General features: G+C 40.8%; 3 protein-coding genes across 8 annotated transcripts in view; 2 read left to right on the forward strand and 1 right to left on the reverse strand.

The window, feature by feature from the left end:
* Window positions 1-10647, reverse strand: part of csde1 (cold shock domain containing E1, RNA-binding) — a 23325-nt gene extending 12678 nt beyond the window's left edge. Inside the window, exons 1-5 of one of the 4 annotated variants that reach the window (XM_061671969.1) lie at window positions 10557-10647; window positions 5283-5962; window positions 2708-2890; window positions 688-886; window positions 439-605 (exon numbers count right to left, since the gene is read on the reverse strand). In XM_061671969.1, coding sequence (XP_061527953.1) covers window positions 439-605; window positions 688-886; window positions 2708-2869 — 528 coding nt within the window. In that variant the 5' untranslated portion in view covers window positions 2870-2890; window positions 5283-5962; window positions 10557-10647. Of the gene's footprint in view, window positions 1-438; window positions 606-687; window positions 887-2707; window positions 2891-3843; window positions 4111-5282; window positions 5963-10556 lie in introns of those variants that run through there. The other 3 variants (XM_061671979.1, XM_061671989.1, XM_061671959.1) reach the window with 3 other exon arrangements.
* sike1 (suppressor of IKBKE 1) lies at window positions 9589-16225 on the forward strand. Of its 2 annotated transcripts, none has more exons than XM_061672058.1 (5): window positions 9589-11500; window positions 12494-12599; window positions 12685-12827; window positions 12941-13054; window positions 15817-16225. In XM_061672058.1, exons 1-5 carry the CDS (start codon window positions 11366-11368, stop codon window positions 15943-15945), a joined length of 627 nt encoding a protein of 208 aa, XP_061528042.1. In that variant the 5' UTR covers window positions 9589-11365; the 3' UTR covers window positions 15946-16225. The 2 variants fall into 2 exon arrangements, with proteins under 2 accessions (XP_061528042.1, XP_061528035.1); XM_061672051.1 differs by having other exon boundaries at window positions 9591-11524.
* Window positions 16226-16299: 74 nt separating this feature from the next.
* micos10 (mitochondrial contact site and cristae organizing system subunit 10) lies at window positions 16300-20896 on the forward strand. 2 transcript variants are annotated; one of them, XM_061672079.1, is made up of 4 exons: window positions 16300-17068; window positions 18171-18218; window positions 19280-19380; window positions 20695-20896. In XM_061672079.1, exons 1-4 carry the CDS (start codon window positions 17005-17007, stop codon window positions 20701-20703), a joined length of 222 nt encoding a protein of 73 aa, XP_061528063.1. In that variant the 5' UTR covers window positions 16300-17004; the 3' UTR covers window positions 20704-20896. The 2 variants fall into 2 exon arrangements, with proteins under 2 accessions (XP_061528063.1, XP_061528055.1); XM_061672071.1 differs by lacking the exon at window positions 20695-20896 and having other exon boundaries at window positions 19280-20349.
* Window positions 20897-23179: the final 2283 nt, after the last annotated feature.

Below are 23179 nucleotides of genomic sequence, written 5' to 3' on the forward strand. Positions count from 1 at the left end.
AATTGATATAAATGAAACAAAGTATACACAGCTGCATAAAAATTCCTGCCTTTAAAAAGTTAAATAAAATGTTAAAGCGCAATTTTGATTGACAGAGGTACTAATTTAACTGTACTTCCTGTTGTAATTTGCAGTATGGACTTAGAGCAGTTTCAAATATTTTGACATGTAGGTGAATGAGGTCACCAAAATATTGATAACAATTTTTTAGCATCCAAGTACTCAGAATTATCTTTGTAACAGCAGAATTTTTATACAGCTTTTTTATTGTGGCTCTCATTCAATGTGCATGTTGTCTCTTTGTGTGTTTTGTCTTTTCATACAGAACTGGCTGGGGCTCATCTCACTCATACCTTCAAAACATTTGGAAATTAAATAGCATACATTGTAAGTTGACAGACAAGGACAGAACCAAATTATAAAACGGTGTTCCTTAACTGGATGAATATAACCATGCAGCACAGTAAAGGGATAGGCGTGCACGTCTGGCCCCACCTGGCCTGAAATGCGCTCCTCTGGCAGCACCTCTGGCTTAATCTTTAGCAGCTTCACTGCTATGGGCTTGCCAGTGCGCCTGTCAGAGGACACCTCAAATTCAACATCATCTGCGGGGAGAAGAGCAGAGAAAAACAATGTAGTGTAGGCAGAAAGAAGCACAGAAGATTATCTGGGTCCAATGTCCCTCACCTCCTATTTTGAGGTCCTGCAGGTTACCATTGTATTGAGAACAGTGGAAAAAAAGACGTGCCTGACGTTCAGAGCACTGGATGAAACCATACGAAGTCAGAAGCTTCTCTATCACACCCATCTCTCTAATGCCAGGACCAGTCCCATTAGCATATGCAGTGTGCCCATTGTTATGGAGCATGCCTGGGTCAAAACTCATCTAGGGAAGATGAAAGAATTAAGAGTTAACACATCGCAGACAATAATCAACCAAAAACATGGACAACTATAAAGTTAGTTTCCTGCCAACCTTGAAGGAAAAAAAAATAAAAAGCATTTACAAAAACATGCTTACAGCAGTTAAGAGGTGGGAAGTGAAGAGAGGGGAAAAAAAGTCTAAGAACCTTCTGATGGGGCTGTCTGGATAACAAAAAATTCCACTGAAAACTGAACTATACAAGGGGAAGGAGAAATTGTCGCACCATAGTTTTAAGTGGTATGCACTAAAGACTACCTCCTAATTTGTTGTGTTAAGTAACGTGCAATACCAATACTGGTTTCCAATCAAACATGAGAAAACTGCTCAGCTCCCTCTACCAACTAAGTCAGAGATACTGCTTAGGTAAACACAAACATGTTTTAATAGCGCTAACCCTATTACTATACAAGTTTCACAAGTACTTGTAACTAAAGCACATCTTGGGGGTTATTCGGCATTATCTTGCCACTGGAAAAGCACAAACCAAAAGTGTACATTGACCGACTAGTGTCATGTGGTCGAAGTGACGATCAAATAGTTTATTTAGAGCGCTTTGAGAGTGTGTCCTCATGGCAGTCAGTGGTGAGAGGGACCAAGTTTATGGTAAACAGACAAGGTGGTGCTATAAAACGAGTAAACAGCCAAGAACATTTTGAAACTTTGCATTTCACATTCGTTATGACTGTTTACAGCAAGGTGGGTGAGTTACTTTTGGAAATGGAGTTTTAAAAAATGGTTTTGTGTATGAAATAGACCGGCAAATAAATTAGCCTTAGCTAAAGAGAAGAATGCAACTACAGCACTTAAAAAATTAAACCCTTCATCTGTTGTTGTTTTATTCAAACAAATTACTGTATTTTTCCTTTTCAGGCACTTTGGGATGCTTTTTCCCCCCAAATGCAAACTTTAGTCAAAATAAATCCTAGAAATTTCAATTCAGTGTGAAAATCACCAGTAACAATTGCTGGAACAGTAAAATATTTTCCTCTGTTTCTTTTTATTTTTTTTTTTTATAATTCTTCATTTGGTGGTATCAAAATATTTGCGATTGAACATCATGATGTTCAGGACCTTCGCTTCAAGATAATTTCCTGAACCGAATCTCTCTAGCTTTTGATTGAGGACCCTTGATTGAGGACCCTTGATAGAAGTTGTGATTCAACGAGAAAAAATAATAACAGTAAAATCATTGCCAGAACCAGCCCACACACCTTGGTTAAACATGGTTTTAGAACACCACACAGTCCATGCTGTTAAGTCACATGATACACTAAAGGTGTTATACAGTCGGGTCCAGAAATGTTGGGACATGGACACAATTCTCATCTCTTTGGCTTCCAACACCTTCTCAATGGATGTGAAATGAAATGGACAAAATGTGCTTAAACTGCAGACTTTCAGCTTTCAGGGAAAGAATTCTTCGGTGATACACCACAGTTGTTCTCCATGGCCTTGTGGTTTTGCTGAGCTCACCGGTAGATTCCTTCTTTTTAAGTATGTTCCAAACAGTTGATACAGTGGAAAAGCTGAGCAGACAATTGCCCCATTACTTTTAGGCCCTTAAAAAATGTGAGGCACAATTCCTACACCGTTCACCTGCTTTTGATGTAAGGACCCTCCAATTAAAGCTGAAAGTCTCCAGTTAAAGCCAATCTTGTTCATTCCAAATCCGTTGTGGTGGTGTTTAGAGCCAAAAAGATGAGAACTGTGTCGATGTCCCATTATTTATGGACCTGACTGTAGAGGTGTAAAAAATTAAGGACACCCGGCATGCCCTCTTACTGATCTCTGGTACAAGGGAGTCCGCTTGTGTTTTTTACTTCCTGACTGGGGGTGGCAAGACACTGAGGAGGCGCGGGGAATAGACATGGGAGCGGTAGAATTTGATGGCCGAGTGTTGCGAGTCACTGGTGGCTCGGAAGTACCTCTTTCCATTTCTGACATTGTGGCTTGGGCTTGGCTATGCTGTTGGAGAGGAGCATTTGGCATTTAACTACCTTCATGCAGACAGTAGAGATTGATGTGCAGTAAGTACCAAAAAGTATTCGTTCAAACTCTCACGACATCCAAGCATCGCCAAAATTTGTTGTCCTCCTATGCACTAGCAATTACACCATTGCCACATTACAGCGCAACATAATGGCAATCAATATCAAAAGGTTTTTGGAAAACCTTCCAAAACAAGGACACCAAACAGAATATCACCTTCCATCACGATCATTTTTCCCAATAGCGTAAGAATTAATAAAAGAAACTTCAGTCAGTTCACAACAAATAGTTGTAAAGCAGTGTTCTTACAAATGGTGTAAGTGTAAGATTACACTATAGACTAGGGACTATCAAATGATGAGGCAAAAAGCAGTGCATCTACAGTGGAGAGTGGTGATGAGTAATGAGTTATGGGGAGAGGAGGGGGTCCAAGATCAGCCTCTTTTGGTGGCCCAGTTAAGTAATAACTCCGTCCGATGAATGGAAATTATCTCAATTATCTCTGTCTCCATTAAAAGTGTTAAGATTGTGAACAAAATCAATCTTCAAAGGCCAACAGCCAGATCTAATATTTTCTTGATTTTGATTTGTGGGCAGTGATCTGCCAGTGTATAGATGAAACAGATTAAACTTTTACTAATTTGAAGGTTGGGGGGGGGGGGGGGGGGATATAACATGGGAAGTGAGAACAGGGACTTCTGAATGTGAAAAGTTTGAGACTCTTCTTGAGACAGTCATCCTGGGACAATACGCCTGAGCAGAGGCTAGTCTCTGGAGCCCAGAGAGGATGGAAGGTTGTAGGCCATTCACAGCAAAGAGATGCAGGGCAAGGCAGACTGATGGGCGTTCGATGGGAAGGGTGGATGGGCGTTCGATGGGAGGGAGAGTGGTGGGGCTTTTTAGAAAAGAGGTGGGAAGGTGGAACTTACAGATCGGCCATATGGCGACAGGCTGAGTCCGACAGGGGAGGTGCTGTTCAGGTCAGCGCTAACAAACGTAGTGGGTGGCGACGCGGGCATGGTAAATTCAACAAAGCCTTTCCAGGGGCTGCCCATATTTTCCCAAAAACTCAAACCACACTTGCTTGAGCACTTTTGCTGATTTTGATTAGTGTTTTTAATGTATTTTTTTTCCTTTTTTGCTTGATGGTAATAAATAGTTCTAATGCAACCACCCAATGATACACCGCTGGATGTCTGCAGGGGTGAAGAGAGGAACAAACAAGATGGGTGAGGTAAATAGGTCAGCCGGCCACGATTTCACAAACAAAGAAGGGGGTGTGGGCTCTTCTTCCCTGATAGGGAACTGAACAGAATGTTGAGAACATGTCTTGAAACAGTAGCTGCAAGGTGGTGTCTACAAAAGCCAATCAAACCACTCTCTCCCATTAGCAAAATTACCTAAAAACTAAATTTGTTCCAGTTTTGGGTATCTTTTGCAATCATTTAAGTACCTTAACATGTTGGAGATAACAAATTGCCTTTGATCATTCGAAGGATTACACAAAACAAAAGATACCAAATTGACAGGTTTGGTGAAAGGATTTGGCATGGTTCAAGGCAGAACTCATTAAATTTACATTTCTTACGAATAAGGCACAAATCCACCCCCCATTTTTGTAAACATTGTGACTACTTTCAAGGGCAAACCCAACAACAGCCCCAAACCAAGATGAATGGATCTGTGTGGCGCTGACCCAAAGAGTGTAGTGTCCTAAAAGCAGTATTCCATGAAAGTGTTGTTCAGCCTTGGCGAAGGTGTCATTCCACCCATTGGTATTCTGGTTTACTATATTGATAGCCAGCGAGGATTCTTTTCACGTTTTGAGGACAGTTAGGGAGTTTTAGCAGTTGCGGATGGTTCCATGCCTTGCTCAAGGGAACTTCTGCAGGTAATTCCCATATTTTGTTAAAATAACCCAATTTAAATATTTAGTTGTTTGTAGGTAGCTTCTTTTTGAGGAATTACCATCTAGCTTGCAGTAAAGTTCTTTCCCCAGAAGGTCATATTATACGTACACTGTTTTCTTGGCAGCTCTTACCTGACTATTCCTACAGTAGCAAATCAGTACTTGTGTGATAAGAATAATAAATACCAACACTTCCAGTGAAGAAACTGAAATACTTACGACTGTTTTTCTGTCTATTTTACATTCCTGTGAAATACAGCTACTGAACCCAAATACTAGTTGTTTACCTTTGAGAAATGCTCCATTATACATGTTAAACTATTAAAAGACAACCACTACCAATTATGTTAATTAATTTAACTAAACTTCCAGGGACAATTATAGAAAGCTTACGGAAAAAGGAGAAAATATCTGTTGCATAACTACATTTTTAACATGTTAAATACACATCAGACCCACCTTTAATTGTTGTCTTGATAGGCAATTTGCAGGTTCTTGGTGACTAATCAGCTTCTGCAGATCTCTTCAAACACGATCCAACACACAAACACTCACGCACACACTTGTTACAGGCTTGTGGTACAAGTTGTAGATGCTTGCATCAAGCAAAATCAGGAAGAAATGCAGCGCAAAAAAAAGACAAACACGGGTACAAAAACACTACTTTTGGGGGGTGGGGGGGGGTGAAAACAGTAGGCGAGGAGAGGGGGTTAAAGTGTGGGGAGTTATGGAAAAACAAAAGCTAGCAGACAGAAGCTCACTCCACACCCCGGTGTCGAGTCGGTGGTGTGTTGAGGATGAGAGCTAGGAGCAGCGTTGGGACGTGTGCTTTGTCAAAGCTGTTGAGTAGGCACAAACTTCTGGTTTCAGATCAGTTGTTGTCTTCTCACAATAGGTTTGGGTTTAGGATTGCTTCTCTTCTGCTTGTGTAGAATGGCCTGATGTCGGTCTTTGTTCAATTCAGGATTTGGTTACCTGTGTTGTTTAAAACCCTTGAAATGATCCTGGATCCAACGGGTCTTGGGAGTTGCAACGTTGCTTATTTTGTTTTGGAAGTTTCTCTTCGGTTTCTTTCTTGTGATCTGAACTTTGAAGCAGTTGCGGATGGTACAAAAAATTCAGTCCCGTTTCACTTCATACTGTAGGGAAGAAGCACAATGACAGGCACGATGCATTATTATTATATATTGTTTAATGTTAATCATGTGGCACTTGAAATGGACACGTAAACAGATGGTCAAAAAAGTCTGATAAGCATTCAATCAGAATTAGGCACTTGAACCTGCAGTGTAAATAAAACCAGGCTCGGAGATCACACTGTTGACATAAGGCAATACTTTCTAAAATGACTTCAATCAACTATGTATTCTGTCACATGCAAAGGGGATGTGCCATTAAACGTTGTGAGGAGCCCAATTCACTGGTATAAAAATAGGTTCTTAGATGCCTGTGAATGCCGCTGACCAGATAGAGCACAGCAAGAAGCCTGGAGAAAAAAACCTTAAGTGCATAGCTTCAGATCATGTCATGATATTTATGGTTGCATTTCTCTAATGTGACCTACCGCTAACAGTTTTGAACACAATCATGTTTTGTATACTCAAAGAGTACATCTTCGGTCATAGACTAGATAAGGGCTCACCTAACAGAAAAGGGATTCCGTCAGTGGGTTAGATATGAGACTGGTGACCTAAATACTCTACACAGCTTTGAAAACAAGCTGAGAAGCAAGGCCAAGGACAACTCAGTTTTCTTTTCTAATCTAACAAGTAATTCAATGTGTTCCATTGAGAGTATACACATGTACACTGCTTTCTTGGCATAAAAGGGGTGGTTGTCTAATAAATCTGTTAAGGATTGTTGCTTTGCATTTAAAGCTACAGTGGAAACTCCAAAGTTGAATGCCCCTTAAGTCAGACAATATGACAGTCAACCCAATTCTGAAAAAATAAGCCTATTAAGTCACTATATTTCAAACCGCCAAGCCTTGTTATCAAAGGTAGAAAGAGAGAGAGAGAGACCCTAAAACCCCGACCGTAAAAAAATATATTTACTATAAATAAATACTTGTTCATCTGTTTATCCCAGTGAGGCATAGTGACAGACAGAACAAATGAATGGTCTTCTATTAAAATGAATGGTCTTCTATTAGTCCATGCAGTAATTAATGTGTCCACTTTTTGTGACATTTTTGTTTGTTGGTGTACCGTGAGATCTTTCAATTGTAAAATATGTTCCTTGGCTCCATAAAGGTTGGAAATCACTGCTCGAGTGAGATTGTGTATTCTAATCAGTCAGGTCTAACCAACATTACAACGTGACAGAAATAATGGCTGCTAACTTACTGTAATTAAATTACTTTATTGTAATGAAATGACTTCACCCACACCGAAAATTTAGAGCATGATTCGACAGAATGGCGGCATGTTTACGTACAACTGTTAGCGCTAGCTTGCTAGGCTACATAGTTTTTGTTACCTGCTTGTGAGCCGTATCTTATTAAAAGTACGTAAACATACCTCAAGCAAGCCTTAAACGAACGTCCTCTCCTGTGCTGCGCACTGGTGACCACCAACACACGTTTCCCCCCATTTTGTCCTTATAATACAGTCACCGCGATCCACTCTTGTTGTCGTCTCCACGGTAACGAGTGTATCCGGTCGCATTTGAGTTGATAAGATAAACCCAATGATCGTAAAAAACTGGATGCGGTGGTATCGCAATACAAGATTTTATTGCAGTAGTCTGACATAGTGCACTCGTGAAAGAGCAAATTTGTCTTGTAATCTGATCCGTCATTATGCGCTGTCTGCCCGACACCGGTAACTCTTTTTTTTTTAATAACTATTGGCTGTCAGACATTTACAGTACTATGTCAAGAGACACGCGACAAGGCTAAAAATAAGATAGCTTTTGGATTCAAATATACTGTGCACAATGGCGAGGCGGAGTCAATGTCTTTTGCGCAGCCGATCAATGACGTCATTGGTCGATCGGCGAATTATGACAAAGCCGATCAACATAAAATGCTAATTATCTGCCAATACCGATCAGGCCGATAAAATCGGTGTAAAGTCTAATTAAACTGTAATATGTAATGTATTACACTGGATGTGTCTCTTCTGTCTCCTGCTGTTAATGAGGCTGCACCTTTTCCTGTACACCTCAGTGCTGCCCGGCATGTTGCAGCACAACGTGACTTTACGTACATTGACTGCGCACAACCCCACATCTGAATTTGTACACTATAAAAACCTTAACAAAAAAGTAGTGCTCGATAACCACCCCACAAGGTGGGAACATGAAAGATGAACCACAATATAGCGAGAATTCATTGTATGTAGATGGGTTTCCTGTGACGTCGCATATCTCTGGACACGGCCACGGCTGCCATTTCGGAGATCGCAGTGCTTATTGAGTGCCCGAATAGAGAAATTTGATTGACGACCAACGTCCCAAAAAAAAAAGGTGAATTAATGTGTGGTATTTGGTTGCAACAATTACAGGTGGGAGGGACAAACTCCTCAGAATGAAATGACGTGGATGAACGAGAATATTCACAGGCACAATAATCAATTAGTTGTCGAGGAATCAATTCATCTTTGCATCTGTAGTTTATATTTTAGTTCAGTAAACTCAGATTTATAAAATATATATCTAACGTTAGATATTAGTCGATTGTTGCTGTAGCATTGTATCAAACGTACATACACGTAAAAAATGTTGGATTCTTTGATTGCCGGGACTATCAGCCGACTCACTAGTCTAACGGCTATCAACCCTTGAGGCTAATGCCAGACAAAGTCAGTGTTGTTACAGCTAAAGTAAGCCAAGATGTCGACTTTATAAACTATTCCAGGTCATTAACCGAAACAGTCTTGTTTTTATTTCCACGTCATTGCACAGTTAGGTGGTGCGAGATGCTAGAATTGTGTAGGGATCGCATTATGACAGCCACATTATTATGTCTCTCTGCCACTACATCCAACCTCTCTCTGTACTCTCTCAAATGTTTAGCACATCTTATGAGATTGGAAAATTAATAACATAGCTGATAGCACCTGATTACAGAATATAGAAAAAAAAACACGATTATTCTCCTCGTCCACGCCTACCGGTAGTTATCCTCTAGCTCTCTACCTGCAGCATGGCAAGACAAACAAACACCAGTCATGCTATTGAAAATTATCAATAGTTTGTTCCATTTTTGTTACAGTTTGATGATATGATACTTTCCCCAATGTATAATATGTAACTTGCCTCAACAAACATTAGGAAACACTGAGGTACAGTATCACATATTACAGTGGTTAACTATTTTTTAACTAGCCTATATGACACGTCATAATGTTAAACGTACTTGGTCACATATTTACCCTTGATTGAAGTTAGGAATGAGTACTTAAAAAAATAAAAATAAAAAAAAATTACTTGGTATAAAACATTTTTTATTCATTACTTATTGTCACATTTAAGACTATACAGTTTACCCGAATCGTTGCCTGTAGAGCTGAACTTTTTATTTTTTTATTATTGTACCAGCTTGACCCCAAAATAGATGATTTCTATTTCGACTATTTATAATGAGGAAAATGTTTTGTAACGACTCCAGTGCAGAAGGCCCACGCTAGCTCCAAAACAACAAGCCCTCTGACAGGACTCGCCATGTGACTTCCCAGCAGTCCGCCATGCTCAGCTGGACCTGCTCGGCCTGACCAAACACGTTGCAACACATAAGAACCATCCCCAACGACAGCCGTACTCTGACATCATCAGAAATAAATATGGCCTAAAGCAAGCGACGGCGGTTTGCTGTTATTCGTTCCGAGGAAAACAAGGCTGTCAGTTTAAATAAAGAACTGCGTTATCTCGATGACCTTGCCTGGGCAAACCGAGCCACGCAGATTAGCATTAAGCTAATTATTTGGTGGTTTTGGACAGGGCGTTTCCGATCGATTTAAGCGACACGGTCCCACAATAAGCTCATTACCGGACATGTTTGATTAATACGTTCAAAATATTACATTGTCGGAAAGTAATGGGCCGTACTTGGAAACGGTACGACGGTCACTATTTGAAGCGAATTGTTCATAATTAAGTTGGATTTCTGTATTAAGATTAACTTCGTGGTAAAACACCCACTTATACACGACACGTACCCCACTCGAAAAATGATTTTGAAGTCCGTAAAACGGAGGCTTAAAAGTTGGTGTGACTGTCGACTTTTCATGGTTCCAGTAGTCTCCGGTAAACGGGAAGCGTTAAAAACACAAACAAAAAAAAGCTAACCGCACGAGGACTGGACAACAAAGAAGCCACGATTGTAAACCGAGATCGGGTTTATCCATCTTTATTACCATTCCGTTCCACCGACACGGTATCAAATCAAACTATTACACACTCGTTGTTTCACCACTATACAGTGATGTCCCGAGATAGTCGACAACGTGTTTTACCAACGAGAATAGAATGTCGATAGGCCGTAACCGGTGCTAGGCGGCTAAAGCTAGCTAGTTCTAGCTAGCAATGCTAATGTGGTGGATCCTTGTGTGGGGTGATTTATGCCGAGGAGAAAACGTCTGCTCCCGGCAAGGCCCCACAAGCTCGGCGCAGCGACGGCAAAAACGGTCCATTTTTAAAGTCGCCAGCGCTGCAACTTGTACCTACCCACTAGATATAGCCATACATGTGTTTAAATACAATAACTGGCCGTAAATATTGATAAAAACTCACCCCAACAGCTTTCAGCACTGTCACCAGCGCCGCTAGAAGCAGCACGGCACATTACGTAGTAAGTCTGACGGCTGCTATCGCGATATTTGCCAAAGATTCGACGACAAAGAGTTTCAAGGGTGAAGAGAGGGACCCGTACCTTACATGTTGTTGTTCACGTTCGAACGGTCCTTTCGTAATGATTTATCCGTGCATAAAACCCATTTCGCTCTGAAACTACACTTGAATGTCTTTTAACCATAAACGAGGACTAATTTTGGTTTTGTCTTTATGGTTGTATGTATGCATGTATGAACGTTTAAAATTATTCTTTCGGGAAATTGAATTGAAATGTGTTGACTAAGTTTCATAATAAGACAACGTTTCCTTGTTTTCAAATGTTTTATTTTCCGTAATTAACGACTACAATACATTACCGTGCAAATAAAGATAATAATATATATACATATATATATATATATATATATATATATATATAAACGAAACCAAAGGTGAATGCGGATGTGACGTCGTCGCTATGCGTCGTTCGCGTGCCGATACGAGTTTTGACTGCAAAACAGGCTGTGCACTCGTTCGTGTGTTTATCGTACTACTGTACTTTGGAGGTTTGTTTTCAATCGACTCGTTGTATTCGTTATGCTATAATCTAGTATGTAGAAGTAGATCGCGTAGCTGCAAAAGAGTAGGAGCTTTTTTTTTTGCGGGGCGAACGAAGTGTGTCGGCTTAACGCTGTGAGCTCGTTTCCGCCGACGGCAGCGGGTGTGTGAGTAGTTCGTCTGTCTTCCATACACGGTCCGCCTCCAGCCAGATGGCCTGCACTTTAGAGAAAGTCTTGGGTGACGCGCGGACACTGCTGGAGAGGTTAAAGGATCACGACACAGCCGCCGAGGGCCTCATCGAGCAGTCCGGGGCCCTCAGTCAGAGGGTGCAGAGCATGAAAGAGGTGGGGAATGCTCTTCCAGACAAGGTAAAGACTAATTGAAGTATAAACGATACCGTACCATTCCAGAACTGACAAAGTCAACTGCAACAATCCACTTCTGTAGGTAGGTGTTCAGTGTCTGAATTATTGCTCATTGCAATAATTAGGACAGAAAATATCACATGACCTTATTTAGTGGACAGTAGTTTCGATTTGTGGTGTAAAAGGAAAGTAACGTTTTTGAAATGACTTATGTAGTCACATTTGATTATATTACTATAGTATATTACATTGTTTTTTTTTTTTTTTTTTTTAAATACTTTATTTATAATTGCACACACGGGTAGGGGCGGCACGGTGGCAAGTAGTTAGCAGATTTGCCTCACAGTTCTGAGGATTAGAATCTGGTCTTCGGGCTTCCTGTGTGGAGTTTGCTACCTGCCACGTTCGCAAAACATGCACGTGAGGTTCACAGAAGTCTAAATTGTCCTGAGGTGTGAGTGTAAATAGTTTGCCTATATATGCCCTGCTATTGGCTGGCAACCAGTCCAGGCATTACCTCTCGCAGCGTTGGTAGCCTCCAGTTTATCAGAATGGATGGATGGACTCGTCAGTGGCAAAAGCGTTATGGAGTCTTTGTGCCGCCAAAATGGATTCACAGAAGTTCGTGTTCATGCGGTCAATGGGAGCCTCACAAATAAATCCACAGGCTCTTCTTTCTTTTCTCACTTTTTATTCTATGCAGACAGAGAAATATAGCTAATGTGGTGAGGGCAAGCTGATTTTCCTTGACAATCACGCCATGTTGTTTGTGGTTCAATAAGATAGTAAGAACAATAAGAATGCCAGAAGTCTTGCTATTTTTTTGTTGCAGAGTTGGGCGTCGTCAGTAAGCGTGCGAGGGTTGGTTGCCGACTGTTATTTGTTTATGATTGTCCAGTTCCGTCTCGTTGAGTCGCGTTCCTCGGTCTGCTACTGGCGTTTGCGTGACACTTTCCCTTTCTTTCTCCTCAGACTGCTGAAGACACTACAGAGGTCCAGGAGATGATCAAGTACAAGCCTCACATCCTTTTGACTCAGGAGAACACTCAAATCAAGGAACTTCAGCAGGAGAATAAAGGTTTAGAAACATAAATTAACTGGTTTTTTTTTTTCTACTTTATATTCCCAATGTGACCCTTTGACATGCCTTTGAATGTCTCCAGAGCTCTGGTTGTCTCTTGAAGAGCATCAGTACACGTTAGAGTTGATCATGGGCCGTTACCGTAAGCAGATGCTCCAGATGATGATGGCGAAGGAGGAGCTGGACACCAAACCTGTCCTTACCCTCCACGAGGACCACGCAAAAGTACCGTTGCTGTCTTTACAATAGTCACTTATTGCTATAGCTAATGCAAAGATAAATGCAGTTGCAGCTTCAATCCACTACATTCAGAAATAATGGCGTTGGATCTTATCCAGGAAGTGCAGACACAGGTGGAGCGAATATGCGAGATGGGCCAGGTGATGCGACGAGCCGTGCAGGTGGATGATCAGCGCTATTGCTCCATTCGAGAGAAGCTTGCCCAGCTCGAGGTGAACATTATATTTGGCGACATTCAAATTGTCGTGCTCACATTTTGGGTCGCGGGAGCGTATTTGTACTTTGGTCCGACAAGTCTACTCAACTATTTCAAAAGTTTTTGAAGTCTGTACAGTGAATGCCCGTCGATCACGCAGGATATGTTCCAGACCCACCTACGATAGGTAAAAATCTGCGATATAGAACATGTTTTATATACACACACACAACCCCAATTCCAATGAAGTTGAGACGTTGTGTTAAACTTAAATAAAAACAGAATACAATGATTTGCAAATCATGTTCAACCTATATTTAATTGAATACACTACACAGACAAGACATTTCAGGTTCAAACTGATAAACTTTGTTTTTCGCAAATAATCATGAACGTAGAATTTTATGGCTGCAACACGGTCCCAAAAAAGCTGGGACAGGGTCAAGTTTACCACTGTGTTACATCACCTTTTCTTTGAACAACATTCAATAAACGTTTGGGAACTGAGGAGACTAATTGTTGAAGCTTTGGAGGTGGAATTCTTTCCCAATCTTGCTCGATGTACAGCTTCAGCTGTTCAACACTCCGGGGTCTCCGTTGTCGTATTTCACGCTTCATAATGCGCCACACACTATCAATGGGAGACAGGTCTGTACTGCAGGCAGGCCAGTCTAGTACCCGCACTCTTTTACGACGAAGCCACGCTGTTGTAACACGTGCAGAATGTGGTTTGGCATTGTCTTGCTGAAATAAGCAGGGGCGTCCTTGAAAAAGACGTTGCTTGGATGGCAGCATATGTTTCTCCAAAACCTGTATGTACCTTTCAGCATTAATGGTGCCTTCGCAGATGTATAAGTTACCCATGCCATTGGCACTAACACAGCCCCATACCATCACAGATGCTGGCTTTTGACCTTTGCGTCCATAACAGTCCGGGTGGTTCTTTTCCTCTGTGGCCTAGAGGACACGATGTCCACAATTTCCAGAAACAATTTGAAATGTGGACTTGTCGGACCACAGAACCCTTTTCCACTTTGCCTCAGTCCATCTTAGATGAGCTCGGGCCCAGAGAAGCCGGCGGCGTTTCTGGGTGTTGTTGATTAAATGGCTTTTGCTTGGCATAGTAGTTTCAAGTTGCACTTACGGATGTAGCGCCGAACTGTACTTACTGACATTGGTTTTCTGAAGTGTATCCTTTACACATTGATGTCGGTTTTTGATGCACTGCCGTCTGAGGGATCGAAGTTTCACGGGTATTCAATGTCGGTTTTCGGCCTCGCCGCTTACATGCAGTGATTTCTCCAGATTCTCTGAACCTTTTGGTGATATTATGGACCGTAGACGATGAAATCCCTCAATTCCTTGCAATTGTACGTTGAGGAACATTGAACCGTGAACCTCGCCCCATCTTTGCTTGTGAATGACTGAGCAATTGAGGGAAGCTCCTTTTCTACCCAATCACGGCACCCACCTGTTCCCAATGAGCCTGTTCACCTGTGGGATGTTCCAAACAGGTGTTTGATGATCTTTCCTCAACTTCCTCAGTCCTTTTTGCCACCTGTGCCAGCTTTTTTGGAACATGTTGCAGTCATAAAATTCTAAGTTAAAGAGTATTTGCTAAAAACAATCAAGTTCATCAGTTTGAACATTAAATATCTTGTCTTTGTAGTGTATCCAATTAAATATAGGTTGAACATGATTTGCAAATCATTGTAATCGGTTTTTATTTACGTTTAACACAACGTCCCAACTTCATTGGAATTGGAGTTGTGTGTGTATGTATGTATGTGTATATGTCGTTCTACCCCTCCTACACACTTTAAACACAACTCTTTCACTTCCAGCTCTCCCAGTAAAAAGGGATATTTGACTTTTATAGCCGTCAGTGGCAGTAAATGTATTAAAACACACTTTTTACAGTATTCCATCGTGCCTGTTCGCTTTCAGTTCTCCAAATAAGAGACATAGCGTGCATGCTTCAAGCTGTTTTATTTGCTACTCCTAGTTGATTACTCTAAAACTGACACATAAAACAAGAGAGAATTAAACATTGTCTACTTAAACATCACATTGTGCATCCAAACCATTTAACTTTCGCTCGCGAAATTCTGCTTGATACACGCAAAACATATAATACAAAATGCCATAAGGCTAATGACAATTAGCATTATTATAAACCATCTATCTTGCTTTAACACATGGCGCAGCAACACATACAAACTGCGCCTACAACAATACTGAATAGAAACACATTTGAACTGACACGGAACTGCTTGTATGTCAGAAATGTCCCTAAGGTGAATGTTCGTAAGTCGTATCAACAATCTACAATATAGCTGGGAGGTGAAGGATGAACTAACCGAGTGTACCGTAGTTTTTCTACATGCAGTACTCAAATCTAACATCGGACACGGCACTGCATCACGTCCATGAAGAAGTTATTCAAAATGTATATTTTGTTTGTAATATATTATTTTCTGAATAAAATGATGCTGTGCAAATGTTAACATGAATAGTTAACATTTAGATTTGAGTTCCAGACTTACAAATCTTAACATCTTGCCTTAAACTTTAAAAACATTCATTATTCCACAAATTGGGTTAAAATGCAACCTTGCCAAGCTTAGAAAGCAATTAAGAATAATGTAAGTGATTGGCAAGCTAATGAGTCTATACAGGAAACCATGTTACACAGAATTGTTATTTTGGTGCCTTTTACAACTTGTGATACACAAAATGCAAAAAGAAAACATTATTTTCTCACATTCTCTTGGTCAGATTGAGAATAAGGAGCTGCGAGACCTCCTGGCCATCAGCAATGACTCGATGGCTGCAGCGAGAGAGGAAAGCAGCCAGCCAGCAACAGCAACACATGAAAACAATTCCCAGCCAGAGTCCAATCATTGATCTAAAGTGCTTCATTTGGAACTTTTAGGCCCATGGTCCCTGGTGTTGTGTTCACTATGGATGGATGATCTGTTAAACCACTATATATATCACTATTTTGTAGTGATTCTCATTGCCTATTTTTCTAATTAGGCACATGGCCATGTTGATGTAAATTCAGTGATTGCTTTTTAAAAGAACAATGGAATTTACGGTATGATGTTTGGCCAAAGATGTATTTAATTCATATATAAGGACATGGTTTCTACCGCTTTGCTTTTCATAAACTCGCTCACAATTACCCAGGTTAGACTTCTTTACTTGAAGCAGCCAAATGTATATTGTGCACCATTTAAAAAAAAAAAAAAAAAAAAAAGACTGCTCGATACACAATGTCAAATACTATGTTGACTGTGTTAAATGCTACTTTCTGACTAGATCCTTTATACTAGCCTTAGATGACTGCGCGCTTATGTAGTATTCCCCAAATATCTTTGGGGATTTTTTTTTTTTGCCAACTTATTAGATGTCTCATGAAATAAGATTTAACTTTTGGCAAAGGCAGTGTCACTCAGAAAATTGCAAATGAAATTTTATCAATACAACTCCTAAACATTATTTTTACTGATTGCGATGATTTGGTTGGGCGCTCCACTCGCAGACATTGTTATACATAGATATGAATAGGTAGATACGACAAGTCCCTTTTAAGCTGCGTGCGTACGGCGACGTTAAGCGAGAAGGTTCAAAGTCGTCAACGCGGACCTATCCCGTTTAATATCTATGGTTCCACTGCGTGATATCTTAATATCGCGAGAACAATATGCTACGTTCACGTAAACATGTACGAGAGGAAATTTCTTTTCAATGCTTTTGTCATCGTGTTTTTGATACGTTCTCTGTGTTCGAATCCTCCGTTGTTGTAACCCATTCTGTCCTCCTTTTTTCCCCATCAGCTGTGTTTTTGTTGTTGGTGTTGTTTTTCTTTTTATATGTGGTAATTCTTCTATTTCCGCTAGCACTTGAACGCAGCACGAGTCCGTTTTTGACACTTGGAGCCTGCTTCAAGCTAAACTCAGCATGTCTGAGAAAGAGCTGGGGAAAAAGTGGGACCGATGCCTGGCGGATGGTGTCATTAAGCTTGGTAAATATCCCTCAGTGTCGCTGCATTTACTGTAGTCATGGCAGACGTGTGGGGCAGAAAGGGCAATGGCTTTTAAAACGGCATTTGTCATTGAATGGTGGAGTAGCTAACTAGCTAGCGAAGGGCAAGCCAATGACTGCCAAATAACACACTTTTCTACACGAATAAAACATCAGAACCTTAATTATAATGGTGGAAAATTCGTCCACAAACCATTTTAATGCGGTTGCTTTTTGTGTGTGTGATTATTACGACATTGCCCGGGCCTTCGTTATTCCGAGACAACTTGATGCTTTTGAATGAGCAATTTGATATGTGACTGCTGAGAGTCCAATTACAGCCGCGCGTTGCGTCTTCATTGGATCTATAATTTCTTGGAGAAGAAAATGAGTTATTTGCGACCCGTGTGAGGATAAGCGGCCCAGAAAATGGATGGATGGATGGATGCTTGTGTCCCTGAACAGGAAAACTGTTAAAAACATGAATAATGAAAATAATAATACAGTAATTAAAAAATAGTAACAGACATACGAACGGAGTGTAATGATTTATTGTGTGTTTAGCAAAGCAGAATACGTTGTCATGTTGCACACTCGGTTAACACTGTTTCATCTGGTTGTTTCATATTTATGGTCTATAAAGTTTTTTTGTCCTCACAAACAATAAGTACTGTAATTCTGACTTTACGACAGCCTCAGGCCGTGTCAGTGATTCCCAACCACTGTGAGATGAGAGATCGTCAGGTGTGCCATGGGAAATGATCCAATTTAACTTCTACGCTAACTTGAATTTATCTATGAAATTAATGAACTATCTATGCCAGTCACATATTATGATAGGCAGAACAATGAAGTGCTCTTCCATTACCTGTAGATGGTAGAGAACTAATTGCTGCTATAGATAAGGACCCCCTGTAGTGGTTATTGTAGAAAGGATGACTAATTTAATACAGACACTATGTTCAACCTTTATCTAGAACATTATATGGAGCAGCAAATCAAATAATATGACCAACATATTTGAGTGTCACCAGCATGTATTAATGTGTGTTGACAAGCTTTCTTTTTATTTAATTTTTTAAATTTTGATTTGTTTCTTCTAGGCACGGGTCTCGGCTTGGGAATTGTGTTTTCGGTTATATTCTTCAAACGTAAGTTCCCATTGTTGCTGCTATGAAAAGAAAACCATCTGATGTGGCACATAATACAACTCCGATGAAGTTGGGACGTTGTGTTAAACATCAATAAAAACAGAATGCAATGATTTGCAAATCATGTTCAACCTATATTTAATTGAATACACTACAAAGACGAGATATTTCAGGTTCAAACTGATAAACTTCGTTGTTTTTAGCAAATAATCATGAACGTAGAATTTTATGGCTGCAACACGTTCCCAAAAAGCTGGGACAGGGTCATGTTTACCACTGTGTTGCGTCACTTTTTCTTTGAACAACATTCAATAAACGTTTGGGAACGGAGGACACGAATTGTTGAAGCTTTGGAGGTGGAATTCTTTCCCATTCTTGCTCGATGTACTGCTTCAGCTGTTCAACAGTCGGGGGTCTCCGTTCATAATGCGCACACTTTTCCACTTTTCCTCAGTCCATCTTAGATGAGCTCGGGCGCAGAGAAGCCGGCGGCGTTTCTGGGTGTTGTTGATAAATGGCTTTTGCTTTGCATAGTAGAGTTTCAAGTCGCACTTACGGATGTAGCGCCGAACTGTATTTACTGACGTTGGTTTTCTGAAGTGTTCCTGAGCCCATGTGGTAATATCCTTCGCACATTGATGTCGGTTTTTGATGCAGTGCCGCCCGAGGGATCGAAGGTCACGGGCGTTCAATGTCGGTTTTCGGCCTCGCCGCTTACATGCAGTGATTTCTCCAGATTCTCGGAACCTTTTGATGATATTATGGAACGACGACGATGAAATCCCTCAATTCCTTGCAATTGTACGTTGAGGAACATTGTCCTTAAACTGTTTGACTATTTTCTTACGCACTTTTTCACAAAGAGGTGAACGTGTTGCATCCATAAAATTCTAGGTTAATGATTATTTGCTAAAAACAATAAAGTGTATCAGTTTGAACATGAAATATCGTGTCTTTGTAGTGTATTCAATTAAATATAGGTTGAACGTGATTTGCAAATCATTGTATTCAATGTCCCAACTTCATTGGAATTGGGGTTGAACTTCATGTCTCTTATTTAGGGCACACTTGGCCCATTACGCTGGGCTCGGGGATGGGCCTTGGCATGGCATACGCCAACTGTCAGAATGACCTGAGGTTACATTACCTGCTGCATAAAAAGGTGAGTATGATTGATAAACACACAAATATAGTAGGTCACAACATGAGCTACACCAGCACAATGTAATGAGAAAAGAACATCTGCCTTGACAAAGATTATAATGCGGAGAAGTATCCATGTTTATTATTGTAGTTTTAGTTGACAGTAGTACTGAGTTCTGTTTTTTTATTGCCATATAACCTCAAATAGTGGCATCTGCCCAATTCATCGCTGAGTGTGACATCCACTCAATAAATAAATGCCTCCCTCTGTCCTTACCCACTGAATTTTATTTTTTTCCTCCCATTCTGAAGTATCCCCAAGTAGCACACAAAAATATTACATATAAATCATTTGGACAAAAGACTATGAGAAGTGGTTGGAAAAGAAATCACATGACAGCCAAACTTAAATAGATGTGCAGTAATTAGAAACTTAACAGTTCGTTTTGCCTCCTACTGCACTACTGTTCATTTACACATTCCATTCATCCATCATCCAATCTTACTCCAGCATTTATACAAATAAACGTCCCTTTCCAAATAGATGCTTTATTTCAAATCTACGCCTGGTGTTTTTGCATGAAAATTTAGATGCCCAATACTTCCGGAAACTACCGACCATGACACTGATTTTTTTAAATTTCATTTTAAATGGACTAGTTAACTTGTCTATAGTCTATCTACCTTTGTGTAGTTCAACTACCTTCTTTTTTGTATCTTCTAATACGCCTCCTGTGGCCAAGTGTTAAGAATTAGCACTCGTGCTAAAACACTTAAAGCAATACCTGTGGTTTGTCCAGTGTTTTAATACGTCCATATCATATAAATAATGAATTCTGCAGTCAAGCCAATGCACACTAGTGTACATGAGGGAATACGGTTTTGGTTACCCTATATGAGAGAGAAAATCCAAGTAAGTTGAAACACAACATTGTTTACAGAAATCAAATCACAGTTTGTTTGTTTTGTTTTTTTGTATATTTCACATTTTGTGTTATAAAAATATTTAAAACTGTAATGTTTATAAAAAAAAAAAAAAAAAAAACAGGGGGGCGTATCTTGTGAAGTACTTCGATTCTGATGAATTTATGACGTGATTTGAATGAATTGTCATTTACCAAAATCACCACGAGGTAGCGCAACAACACACTTGTGCTTTTACCCACTTGTGTTTTGGAAGGGACGAGGACATTAAGAAGCTGGGCAGTGGGATACACGGTGGTCGTCTACAACCACACATTTCTCGTCATTTTTGTTGAGGCAATGCAAAAATTGTTTTCTCATGATCTGTGTCACATAAGTTTATGTAACCAATGTCTATTTTCTTCAACAGGACCAGTAGTCTCAAGTCATCAAAGGACTGTCTTGTCATTATTATTATTTTTGAAACATCTTGATGTTTTTTTTGTTTGGCTTCTGTGGGAGTCACCATTTGCACCGTCCTCCTATTAGACACCCGTCTAACCCAGTGTGGCTCTGTATTACATATGATTGATCGGGACAGTCTGTATTTATGTAATAAAATCAGTATGAAAACGAGACAATGTGAAAGTTGTGTTGTTTCCACACATGCGAGGGGCACCCTTGTAAGGATAAGCAGTATGGAAAATGGATCGATGGATGGATATTTCTTAAGGTCTAAATGCCTAGTAACAATTTAAAATGCTGTATTGTATTTCTTGAACATGTCACTCCATGTCAAATATTTCCAGGGGGTTTTCCAGGAATATCAATTCATGTAGCGTCTTCACAACTTTTATTGATTGTCGCTCCGTCTCGAGTCGTAACACAAGGTGTGAGGGGTATTTCCAGACAACTTTTATCTGTTGTGGAAAGGAAATGTATATGTTTTCGTGTTAAAATGACAAATGTCACCAATAGGAAATTTTCTGCGTGTCAAAAATTTTATTTGTAAAAGATTTTTAGGTAAGCCGCCATGGGTCCGATAGTACGTCAAACGCACTGGCCCTCGCTGCCCACGGTGTGGATGAATATGGCGGTTAGCCTCACGTCGCTAGCTTCGGCTAGTCCGATCGCAGCCAGGAACTTTCTTAACAATAGATAGCAGCGGCAGCGGGACCACGGGATTGGCGGCTCACTGGGCAGGGCGAGGAAAGTGGGCAGCGTTGTGAAGTGAAGCTCCCTTTTCGTCACGGAAATGTTATATCAAATAACAATGTGGACGATGACTGTGTGCTCACGAGAACTTTATTTACATTTCGACACACCAACATCGCAAAACTTGTGTCGCTTTTCAACACAGATATCACACTGTTGTGACTTTTGTAAAACTACGGCTTCTGGCTGTCCAAATCTGGGCAACATGTCTTCTTCCGATCTCCTGGCCCAACATCAACAGAGCAGGGGTTCAGCTTGTGGAACAGCCGAACGGTAGGCCGTCATCACCAGTGGAATGTGCCTTTCCCAGTTCCTCTTCCTGCATCCCCTCCGCGTGAAGTGAAAGACTTGTTATTCTGGAAAAGGCGGAACTAGGGCGCAGCGATGTAGGAACATTTCTGCACACCGTCCCTTCGTTTAAGGGCTGCAGTTTCTGGTAAACGAGCGAGTCGTCAAGGCTACACAAACGCTCTCCCCTTTCCCTGCTGGCCTTTCATTTTTGGGCAGCTCCCCAGCGGATGATGCGGTTGTCCACACCCCCAGCAGACAGCAGGCCGCACATGTTGCCCGCTCTCTTCCTCACGCTGGGATGAGCAGATTTGCATCGCACACAAAAGCTCCGCCGCCCGTGTCGGTCGGCGCTCTGCCTCATCCGCCAACGGCGCAACTGAAACCATTCTGACATACGCAACCCGACCCCGTACTCTTGAGCAAAAACATGAATGTTAGGTTAATTCAAGACTCTAAATTGGCCTTTGTTGTGAATGTGAGTATGAATAGTTGTTTGTCTATAAGTGCCCCACAATTGGCTGGCGACCTGAATGAGGATAGGCGGTGTAATAGATGGAGGGATAATCTATTTGAATATTGTTGCTAAATTGGGGAATATAAAAACAAACAAACAAACAAAACGGACGACATTTAAGCCATATATACCATCCCTATAATTTCAAACCACCATTTAATGGAATAAAACAATTTCTAACCTTTGGTTCGATGTTCCTAAATTTCTGTACCTTGCAAAAATCTTGCTTGAATCCCAATATACTTTGAATAGAACCACAATATTAGTTGAGTTAAACTTGAAACACCTTTTAAACTAATCGTTTAACTTTTTTTTTTTAAAAAAAAAAGCATCCTATCTTTCTCTATTAGTAAAAAAAACCCAGCATGACCAAATATGGAGCACCACCACCCACAGCAGTGCCAATGATGTCGAATTAGTATGTCTTGGCTGTGATTGTGCATGCTTATGCATGAACAGCCCAACGCTTTGACACACTCCTTCTCAGAATCTGTGCGGCGAGGCGTGCTGGAGTGGCCGACGCGGGGATTAAACTCGTAACGCAGCGTTACAAGGACCGCGATACCTATGCACCTCGTTAAAGATGAATTTTGTGTCGCTTTTTGCTTCGCTGCTGCGTCTCCCAGAATAGAAAGAAGTGCAGGCAGAGCACAAGCTCGGCGCCGAGCTTGTGAAGACAATTACACTTGTGTGGAAATTTTGAAGAATTTCTTCTTTTGGACTCTCGTAGCTATTGAGTGGCTCATTCATGCGCCTTGCTGTGGACAAAGCAAGGATTAAGTAGTCAGCATGGATGGATGAGGCTATTTGGAATTTTGTGGAAAAGAGTCTCGGACATCAGGACACATCCAGATGCCCACCGCTGGATCTTCATCGAGTTAAGCCAGTTTGCGTG

Source organism: Phycodurus eques, chromosome 1 (assembly GCF_024500275.1).
Source record: "Phycodurus eques isolate BA_2022a chromosome 1, UOR_Pequ_1.1, whole genome shotgun sequence".
Taxonomy (NCBI): Eukaryota; Metazoa; Chordata; class Actinopteri; order Syngnathiformes; family Syngnathidae; genus Phycodurus; species Phycodurus eques.

Coding starts and splice junctions, on each gene's coding strand:
- micos10 (XM_061672071.1), top strand. CDS start 17,005: ATGTCTGAGAAAGAGCTGGGGAAAAAGTGGGACCGATGCCTGGCGGAT. Junction 17,069..18,170: donor GGATGGTGTCATTAAGCTTG/GTAAATATCCCT, acceptor TGTTTCTTCTAG/GCACGGGTCTCGGCTTGGGA. Junction 18,219..19,279: donor TTCGGTTATATTCTTCAAAC/GTAAGTTCCCAT, acceptor TCTCTTATTTAG/GGCACACTTGGCCCATTACG.
- sike1 (XM_061672051.1), top strand. CDS start 11,366: ATGGCCTGCACTTTAGAGAAAGTCTTGGGTGACGCGCGGACACTGCTG. Junction 12,828..12,940: donor TCCACGAGGACCACGCAAAA/GTACCGTTGCTG, acceptor GATCTTATCCAG/GAAGTGCAGACACAGGTGGA. Junction 13,055..15,816: donor AGAAGCTTGCCCAGCTCGAG/GTGAACATTATA, acceptor TCTCTTGGTCAG/ATTGAGAATAAGGAGCTGCG.